This window comes from Balearica regulorum, chromosome 27, assembly GCF_011004875.1.
Source record: "Balearica regulorum gibbericeps isolate bBalReg1 chromosome 27, bBalReg1.pri, whole genome shotgun sequence".
Lineage (NCBI taxonomy): Eukaryota > Metazoa > Chordata > Aves > Gruiformes > Gruidae > Balearica > Balearica regulorum.
The window spans coordinates 2176558-2186165 of NC_046210.1; the positions used below are offsets into that span (position 1 = coordinate 2176558).

The window sequence follows — 9608 nt, forward strand, 5'->3', positions numbered from 1 at the left end:
TTGTCAACATTCCCCCATTTGGCTGAAACTTCAAAACGCCATATTTGGAGAGCGCCTGTCTTAGAAGTTCCAGTATTTGTATAAATAGCTGATAGTGAAAAAATTACCCTCTCTGGAGTCTGCCCAGGGACCTTCAGGAGGAGCGGAGCTGGGGGCAGCGATGGGGCCGAGGCTGCTGGGGTTCTGGGACAGCCCAGTGCCTTCCAGTCCGAGGCGGCTCCCCGCTGCCGTGCGTGGAGAAGGAAATGTGGGTGGGGGTCTCCAAAACACCAGCACCCACCCGAAAGCAGGAGGGGGAGCAGCAAAGGTCTGCCCAGCCTCCTCCACCAGCTGGGAAGAGGGTTTGGGCAATAAAGGTGGAAGTGAAATAGTGACAGTGAGATGCCCTGGATGTCGTTTCTTGGAGTGGGGCTGTCACCTTGCCATCCCTCTGCTGATGTCAGGGGGACAGGGGTGTCGGTGTCCCCACCGCCTGTCCTGCCAGGGAGAGCCTGAGCACGGTGAGGGCTGTACGGAGAAGGGCAGGCGGTGGGGCGCACGCAGCGAGGTCCCGGGGTGCGCGGCAAGGGGTGCGCGGCGAGGTGCTGAGGTGCGTGGGGCAAGCGGCGAGGGGTGCACCCAGGGAAGGAGGGGTGCACCGAGGGCGAGGGGTGCACAGAGAAGGACCGGGGTGCGTGGCGAGGGGCTGGTGTGTGCACGGCACGGTGCGGGGTGCGTGGGGAACGAGGACGGGTGGCGTGGGACCGGGGCACACGGTGAGGGGCGGCGGGGCAAGAGCGCACGGCGAGGGGCCGGGGTGCACCGGGGAGGTGCCGGAGGGGAGCGGGGCGGGGCGGGCCGGGGGGTGCCCGGCCGGGGCGGAGTGGGGGGGGGGGGGGGAGGCGGTGCCGGAGCCCGCTCTTCTTTCATTGACCTCCGGAGCGGGGCAGCCCGGGGCCGCCCCGAGCCTTTAAAGGCTCCTCCTCCCCGCAGCGACCCGGGCAGCACCGCGGAGGGGAGCCCGGCCCCGCCGCAGCCCCGCCGGTCCGCCCGGAGGGCTGCCCGGGGAGGGAGCGGGGTGCGCACGTCGGGGTGCGGGGGCCCGTGCCCCCCCTACCCCCAGCCCCCCCGGCAGAGATGAGTCCCCTGCCCGCAGGCAACGGCAGCGCCTGGGGGGCGGCAGCGCTGGGCAGCGGCAGCAACTGCAGCGGGGCGGCCAGCCTGAGCCGGCAGTGGGCCGTGGGGGCCGCGCTCGGCCTCACCGTGCTGGTCATCGTGGCCGGCAACTTGCTGGTGATCGTGGCCATCGCCAAGACGCCGCGGCTGCAGACCATGACCAACGTTTTCATCACCTCGCTGGCTTGCGCCGACCTCATCATGGGCTTGCTGGTGGTGCCGCCGGGGGCCACCATCCTGCTGAGCGGCCACTGGCCCTACGGGACGATGGTGTGCGAGCTGTGGACCTCGCTGGACGTGCTGTGCGTCACGGCCAGCATCGAGACGCTGTGCGCCATCGCCGTGGATCGCTACCTCGCCATCACATCGCCGCTGCAGTACGAGGCGCTGGTGACCAAGGGCAGGGCGCGGGCTGTGGTGTGCATGGTGTGGGCCATCTCTGCCTTCATCTCCTTCCTCCCCATCATGAACCACTGGTGGCGGGACGGGGCGGACGAGCAGGCAGTGCGCTGCTACGACGACCCACGCTGCTGTGACTTTGTCACCAACATGACCTATGCCATTATCTCCTCCACCATCTCCTTCTACGTGCCCCTGCTTGTCATGATCTTCGTCTACGTCCGTGTCTTTGCCGTTGCTACACGGCACGTCCAGATCATCGGCAAGGACAAGGTGAGGTTCCTGCAGGAGCCCCCCAGCCCCAGCTCCAGGAGCGGCCGGCGGAGACGACCCTCCCGTCTGCTGGCCATCAAGGAGCACAAGGCTCTCAAGACCCTGGGCATCATCATGGGCACCTTCACGCTCTGCTGGCTGCCCTTCTTCGTGGCCAACATCATCAAGGTCTTCTGCCGGCCGCTGGTGCCGGATCAGCTCTTCCTCTTCCTCAACTGGCTGGGCTACGTCAACTCAGCCTTCAACCCCATCATCTACTGCCGCAGCCCCGACTTCAGGAGCGCCTTCCGCAAGCTGCTGTGCTGCCCGCGCCGTGCCGACCGCCGTCTCCACGCCGTCTCGCAGGACCTGCAGCGCTGCCCCTGTGCCTTCAGCCCCCGGGGGGGACCCTCGGAGGACAGCAAGGCAGCGGCCCCCGGACGCCCTGGGGAGGACGGCGAGGCTCAGGGCAGCGGCAGCAGCAGCTGCTGCAGCAGCCGGACGGAGGAGACCAGCCTGTCCCAGGGCAGCGGCCACCGGCAGCGGCCCCTGGGCGAGTCCCGGCCACAGGGCACCCAGACCACGCTGTGCTCGCAGCTTGATGAGTAGGTACCCACAGGCGCTTGCTTGGGGGACCCGGGGGACCGACCGGCGGGGGGGCTGTCGATGGCGGGGCGGTGGTCTGACGATGCAGCGCAGAGCTGGAGGGCAGATAGTCCCTGGAGTCGGAGGGCAGGCGGTGCCTGGGGTGTGCGGGAGGGCTGCTGGAGTGCAGGGCTGGGAACCGCTGCCTTTGGGTTCCCCTAAACCCCTGGCCCCTCCACTGGGCTGCAAAACTGCTGTCCCAGCCCGGTCCCACCTTGTCCCTTCCCGGGGAACACCCCAGCCCGCCGGGCTGGGTCTGCTGTTCCTAGGTAAAGAAAACACTCGTGGTGAACAGGGAAGCGAACCAGCTGAACAGGAACGCATCCCAAAGCCGGGGATTTCCTCCCTGCTCCCCCCGCTCCCACTTTCTGCTGTTAAGGAAGGAAAACACGGGGAGCCCCTCTGCAGTGAGGCAGCCAGGGGGCTGCTGTCGCCAGCCTGGGCTCTGCGGGTCGCTTTGCCCTCTGACGGAGCGTAATTCTGGGAAGGGAATTTATTCATCACCCTCCGTCCCTGACTGCCGTCAGCACTGTGCACAGAGACGGGCTTCGCAAGCCGGCAGCGCTGTGCCAGGGCAGAGGGCTGGCAGGGATGCCTGTGCTGTGCCTCTGCCCTGCCAGCCCGCTGCCTGCACCTTTACATGGGTTTACACCTCCTTCTGCAAATTACAGGGTGGGGATTTTGCCCCCTGAGTTTTTTTATCAGTATTACAAAATTCGAATCATTCTGGTTACTGTGGATTTTAACTGGTTTGCTCTGGTCAGAAACCCCTCCTGACACCCGAAGGCAGGAGAGATTCCTGCCAGCACGCGCAGGCAGAGCTGCCGCGGCAGAGATGTGCACAAAAAGTGTTTTCTGAAGCTGCGTGTTCTGAGGAAGGATTTATCCACCGCGGGAACATGGGACAGTAAATCGTGGGAAAGGTCTGGGCTCTTCACACACTGTGCTCGCTCTCCTGTTTAAGGTTTGCCGGCAGAGAGATGCCAGCAGGTCCTTCCATCTGACTGGGAGCAGCTGAGAGCCGGTAAGAGTGTGACCGCGCTTCCCCCTCGGCCGGCGCTGCGGCGGGGTCGGAGCCATCGTCCCTCGCAGCGTCTCCTCTGCCCGCTTTGGCCGCTGCCGTCGCTGGGGGAGCGCAGCCTTTGGCCAGCCCGCGGCAGCTGCCCACTTTGGGGCACGTGAGCCTGGCGTCAGCCCGGCCGTCTGCTGACGCCTCCCGGGGATGCTTTAACCCCCGTCGGGGCGGCTGCCTCTGCTGCCTTGGCTTTCCGGGCTGTGGGAGCTCCAGACCTTACACGTGGTGCTTTTTGCCCAGTGCCAATCCTGGATCCCTCTCCGTGCGTGCCGCTCCCCTTTCTGCCGGGGCAGTTGCTTTGGGTCCCTGTCCCCAGCGCTGCGCAGCAGCGAGGGTTGAGCCTGGTGTCACGCTGTGTCACATCCCACCCTCTTCTTGCAGGGCCGGGTGTTGCAAAGGGGACGGAGGAACGGTGCTGGGGGCAACGGCACTGGAAGGACCCTCCAGTGCGTGCATCCACCCAGAGAGGAGAGGGGTTCTCCCTCGGGAGCGCTCGCGGTCGCAGCAGGGCCCGAGGAGCCGGGTGCTCTGTGCCGTTGGTGCTGGAGAGCTGCACCCAGATGGGAAAAAGCTCCCAAGCCGCTCGCCAAGAGGCAGCGCAGCCTTGGGGACGTGCCTGTGCTCCCCGTGCAGACCGGGAATGAGCTCCCCCACCCCGGGGGTGCGTCCTGGTGCGGCCGGCATCGAGATGCGGTGGCCAGTGGCTCTGCTCTCCCAAAGGACCCCGTCGTCCTGGGCTCGGCTGGGTTTCGGACAGCCCGTCGGGAAGGGGAGAAGAGTGTCCTGCAGGCACGAGCCCTTTCCAGGATCTCTGCTCCATCCCTGCCCCAGCCGCTGCATTCCCAGGGCTGGGTGCGATCCCGGGAGCCGCGGTGATACCTTTAGCACAGGGAAGCAAAGGGAGCAAAAAAAGTGAATTACACTCTTGTCAAAGCTCCCCCTGTCCCTCCCTCCCTGCTCAGGGCAGATGTCCGTGCCTCTCTGCCATTCGGGGCTGGGGGGGCTGTTTAGATGAAGCTGGGGGAGCAGCAGCGGGGTCAGGCGGGGGGGAGCGTTGTAGGAGGGCGGTTTTCATCCTGAGGTCCCTGCACACGGGGCTGGGTACGCGGGCAGTGGGGTGAGGGCAGGGAGGTGATTCGCTCCGGCTTTAAAACCCATTTGTGCCGCCAGCGCGGTGGGAAGCGGCGACAGGGCCCGTCCAGCTCCTCTGCACGCTGCAGTGCGAGCAGAGCTTGGGGGGCGCGTACAGATGGGTGCTCGTGTTCGTGGCTGTGCCCATGCCACGCTGCTGCATGGCGACCTTTGGGGATGATGTTGGTTGTAAATATGTCACAGTGACTGTAAAGTTTTTGTCCTGTTTTGTCTCTCCCCCCCACCCTCTGTGTGAAATAAACCTTCAAAATTTTGCGATGCCTTCGAATCTGTGCTGAGCAGAGGGATGCTTCTTCCACGTGTCCTTCCCGAGGGGCTGCCCGAGCCTCGGGGTGCATCCCCGTCCCGGGCTGCTGGGGCTGTGGTGGGCAGGGACCCCCTGAGCGGGCAGGCAGGGAGAAGCTGTGCTCTGGGTGTGCGGGGTGCCGGACCCCTGCCCTGCCACGTGTCCTGCACCCCCAAAGGGCAGGCAGAGCTGGGGCTCCCTGGCAAGCAGGGGTGTCCCTCCCCGGGGCCGGGCACAGCACCCACCAGCCCTGTACCCCCTGGAGGGAGCTTTGTGCCCCCCGGGGGTTTGCCAGCCTGGGAACGCACCACAAAGTTGGCACCACCATCCCTCCATAATTCGGGAGTCTTTTACCAGTGTGAATATTTGCTGGGCAGAGGCGGAGAGCCCCATGCCAGGATGATGTCTGGGGCACCCCATGCACCCACAGCCCCCCAAGCTGCCCTGGCCGCCCCATCCCTGCCCGGGAGCCCATGCAGAGGCACCCAGTGCCACCGGCGATGTCCCAGCTCCCACACGGAGCCTATGGGGTCTGGCTGCAGCCCCAGGAACCGGGGTGCTGCAGGGTCTCCCCTGCTGGGATCCTCCCTTGGTGTGTTTTGCTTGTAATACCCAGCAAGGATGAAATCACTAAATAAAGAGAAAAATGCAGCTCTTGGCGACTGTTTCCATTTTAGAGCTTCAGACATCGGTTTGGTGGCTCTGATGGCTCTTGGGGGACTGGTCTCTGACCCCTGCAGCTGACCCTGAGCACAAGCAGGTCCTGTGTCCCCCCCAGCCCCCCATGGCCTCATCCTCCCCAGGGTACCCCTCGGTGACCAGCTGAGTGACCAGCACAGTCCAACACCAGCCCAGGAGCTGCTCGTTAGCCCCCCACCGTGTTAATGAGTAACTTCCCCAGCAGCAGGCAAGCCCTGGGCAAGGGGTGAAGGGGGGCTGTCCCAGGGAATGGGGGGCCCCGGGGTCTCTGCATGCCCCCAGCAGGGCTAGTGTCCTCATCTCTAATCAAGCTAAAGTTGGCTCAGATGAGCTTCCCTGTTTGGTGTAGGTCCTCCTGGGGATGTGCGGTGATGGGTTGGTGGGTGCATTGGTGCCACCTGCCCCCTGAAGCACCTGCACCGCATTCCCAAACTTCACCTCCTGGGGTCCCCCTGCTCTTTATTAGCGGCCGGCATGGGGTGCAGGTGCTTGTTGCTCTCTTGGTGTGGCTCTCCCTGGCTGGGTATGGGCTGCTGGGCAGGGTGTGGGGAAGGATGGGTCCTGTGGTCCCCTGGGGCTGATGCTGTGCATGGGGGGGGGCAGCTCCCTCTGACACCCCAGTCCTTGTGCTGCTAGATTAAATACCCATGCTGGCAAAGCACTTGATGCTTGAGTGGCATTTAGAGCCCTCTGAGTGCTTTCTCAGTACCAAATGCTTCCCTGAGGCTTCAGCCTCTCTGCTCAGCCCAAATCGTTCTGTGCTCAGAGGGTGCCCTGCGCTACCTCTGCTTACGGTGCTCCCCTGCTGCAGGGAGGCTGCTCATCCTCTTAGAGCTGCGTTTGTCTGTAAATGCATTTAACAGGCTTTTCCTTTCCCCAGGGGATGTGTAAGTGGTGGTTTTGTTCTTCACTTAGCGATGCTCTCCTGCCCAGGGGATGCTGGTCCAGCTGCTGGCCTGGCTCTGGGCTTTTGAGACCAGAGAGTTTGCTCTCAGTGCTCCAAAGTCACATTTCTTCCTTGTGTTTCTGCTCCAGGGCAGCCGAAGGCTGTTTTCTCTGGTGTTTGTTCCACAGGAGCTGGTTCCTGCTGCCGGTGTTGGATCCGCTCTGGAGGATGAGCAGCTCTTCTCCCTTCTCCAGGTCGCTGTCGGCGGAGAGGCCGGTTACTGCCCTGTGGGGTACGGAGCTGCGTGCCCCGGGCTGCTTTGGTGGGACCTGGTGGTAGGCACGAGGTGGGGGACGGTGGCAGCTGGGGTGGGTGTGTGTGGGGTGTGATTCCCCCTTTCCTGCGGAGGTGCACCCAGGGAAGCTTCCCCTTTGCTTTCGGCTCGCCCGAGGCTTGCACGGAGGGGCGGCTTGCTCTTGCACCGACAGGGCTGCGTCCCTGCAGGCTGCCAGCTGAACACGGGCACCCGGAGCTGCGTGGTGAAGGAGGACGATGACTTCTTGGAGCACCTGCTCATGCTGAGAACGGTGAGATCCGAGGCTCGCCGAAGAGCCCGTTGGAGACAGCCGGGTGCCCCAGCAGCGGGGCTGGCTGACGGCTGGGCTCCCTGCCACAAGGTCTCTGCTGGGCTCTGCAGATCTGCCTGGGGGCCGAGGCCAGGGACGAGCTGCATGTGGTGGCCGTGGATTCAAAAAACACCTACGGAGACCACAAGCCGGTGCCCATTGCGGCGCTGCGGACCTCGGTTCTCCCCATGGTAAGGGCAGCCAAGCGCCCGGTGTGCGGCCCCTGGATGCAGGGTAATAATTTCAAATAATTTCACCCTGGGAGCCGGGTCTCCACCGAGCCATGGCCGAGGCTCTGGGTGATGCTGGGGGCTCCTTCCCGCTCTGGCCACGTCCATGCAACTGCCTGCAAACCCTCCCTGGTGCGGAGGAGTTGCCCCCCCCCCATGACAGTGCCGCGGGGGTGAACCCGTGCTGCTGCCTACCCGGACTGGGCTGGGGGGTGGCTCTGAGCTCCAACTCTTTGCAGATCAGCCTCAAAGGTCTGGAGCTGGTCCCTCCTGTCACCTTTGTGCTCCAGTGTGGAGCTGGACCGGTCTATCTCAGTGGGCAGCATGTCACCCGTGAGTGCAGCGGGGCCAGGGCGAGTGGGTGGGCTGGGGGCTGCGCTGGGGATGGTCTGTGGGCCCCACGGTGGGTTTGGTGGCAGCTCGTGCCCTCCACAGGGATGCTTCACCCCGGGGATGGAGGGATTGGTGGTCTGGGGGGGGTTAGTGCTTGTTTGCATTCATGGACTCAACACCGTGGTCCATGCCAGCTCTCAGCTCTGCTTTTGCTGCCGTGGGGTGGGATGGTGTCTGTGTTCCCACACCTCGGGTGGGCTGGGATCGCCAGCTGTGTTTGCAGCTGGGGGGGGGGGTGTTTCACCTCCCCTCAGTGGGGCAGGGCCACCCCCTCCTGCTGCAGCCCTGCATCTCCTCTCCCCAGTGGAAGATGACACTAAGTCTGAAGCCCACGAGGAAGAGCTCTCAGAGGAAAATATAGGTGATGAGGATGATGTCACAGCACCATAGAATAGCTGCAGCTCGGAGAAGACTTTGCAGCTCTGGGAGTGGAGCTGGGGTGATGGTGGGGATGCCCCGTGCCAGGAGCTGCAAGTGCCTCATGCCAAATGAGATGGATCCTCGCAGGGGGACACAAACTGGGCTGTGGATATCATCCCTTGTCTCCTCTTCCTGCCCCCTCCATTCCTACCTTGCTCCCAGAAATGTTCTTTTTTCCTCTTTTATTGCAATAACAATGGGAAAGTGCAAATACCCTGGAGTTACTCTGGACTGTGCTCTGGTGCTGCCATGCCAGCCTGCTCTTGCCTGCTGTCCTGTCCCTCCCTGCCTGCCGCCTCCTCTCAGGAAAACGCGTTCCACGGGTGCAATCACAGCGATGCCGTGGGTCACACAGCAAACCCACGGGGCTGGGGGTCCCAGCAAGCAGCCCCTGGGGAGCTGCTGCCCTGCCCTGCCTGTGGCCCTGCCTGCTGCCAGGGCAGGGGGCTCGGGGGCTCTCTCAGCCCCAGCGTGTCTGGAGGAGGAAGGCTGTACCACACTCTGGCTCGGGACTTGTGTGTCCGTGTAAGCTCAGCCACCCATTCTGGGGGAAGATTGTGGCCCCCCGCACAGCCCTGGCACCGATTTTCCTGCGAGATCCCTTCTAATGGTCCTTTTGTTCCGGCAGGAATTGCTCTGGCCATCGCCTGTTTGGATCAACAGGACAAAGTTGTGTTGCTGTCTTCATGGCAGCCCAGGAAACGCAGCCAAAATCCGCCCAGAACAAGCAGCCACTGAAATAATATAATTAAAACTCCTAATTGAGAAAATTGCCCAAATCCATTACATGCATGGTATTAGCTGGCAGCGAGGCTGACTCTGAAGAGGAACCCGGAATCTGCAGGCAGGGTGGGCTGGAAAGGGAGCACAGGGGTCTTTCTCCCCCCCCCCCCCCCCTTATAATAGAAAAAAACACAGAGATGAGCTGATCGGCGTGTGGAGGGAAGATTGCTGTCATCACGCGGTAATGGCTCGGGAGCAGCCGGAGATGGGCCTGGGTGAAACCAGCAGCCAACCCTGATGGGCTGCAGCACGTCAGCCGCTGGCGTGGGCTGTGCCGGGCTCGGGGACACGAGGGGACGGGATCACAGGGCGATCGCATGCGGGCTTCACCCCGGGAAGGGGTTTCTCGGGCATCGCCTCCCGCAAGGCAAGCGCGTGCCCCCAGCCCCTTCCCCACGTGTGGGTTTGAGGTGTGCCCTGGCATGGGGAGCAGAAAGCCGCTGCTGAGCACAGCCCCGAGCTCGGAGAGGGGAGAGGAAAGGAAGAGCAAAACTATAATGAGCAATTAACTCGTCCAGCTTTTCCCTGCCCTCGCCTTGCTCCCAGCACACAAGACTGCGCGTGCGACTTCTGGAGAGAGGATCAGAGCCATGACCATTGCACTTCT

General features: G+C 63.5%; 1 protein-coding gene and 1 long non-coding RNA gene across 2 annotated transcripts; both read left to right on the top strand.

The window, feature by feature from the left end:
• The first annotated feature begins 873 nt into the window (after positions 1–873).
• Positions 874–8506, top strand: ADRB3 (adrenoceptor beta 3). Its single transcript, XM_075736842.1, has 6 exons — positions 874–2411; positions 6738–6841; positions 7054–7136; positions 7247–7366; positions 7645–7738; positions 8103–8506. Exons 1-6 carry the CDS (start codon positions 1117–1119, stop codon positions 8186–8188), a joined length of 1782 nt encoding a protein of 593 aa, XP_075592957.1. The 5' UTR covers positions 874–1116; the 3' UTR covers positions 8189–8506.
• Positions 2418–4931, top strand: LOC142598372 (uncharacterized). The gene is made up of 2 exons (XR_012832622.1): positions 2418–4065; positions 4098–4931. It is a non-coding gene; the product is annotated as an uncharacterized LOC142598372 (long non-coding RNA).
• Positions 8507–9608: the final 1102 nt, after the last annotated feature.

What these genes read in the sequence shown, in the direction of transcription:
- ADRB3 (XM_075736842.1), top strand. Translation starts at nt 1,117, where the DNA reads ATGAGTCCCCTGCCCGCAGGCAACGGCAGCGCCTGGGGGGCGGCAGCG. An exon ending in CTGTGCTCGCAGCTTGATGA is followed by an intron (nt 2,412 to 6,737) that starts GTAGGTACCCAC and finishes TTTGTTCCACAG; the next exon opens with GAGCTGGTTCCTGCTGCCGG. An exon ending in ACCTGCTCATGCTGAGAACG is followed by an intron (nt 7,137 to 7,246) that starts GTGAGATCCGAG and finishes TGGGCTCTGCAG; the next exon opens with ATCTGCCTGGGGGCCGAGGC.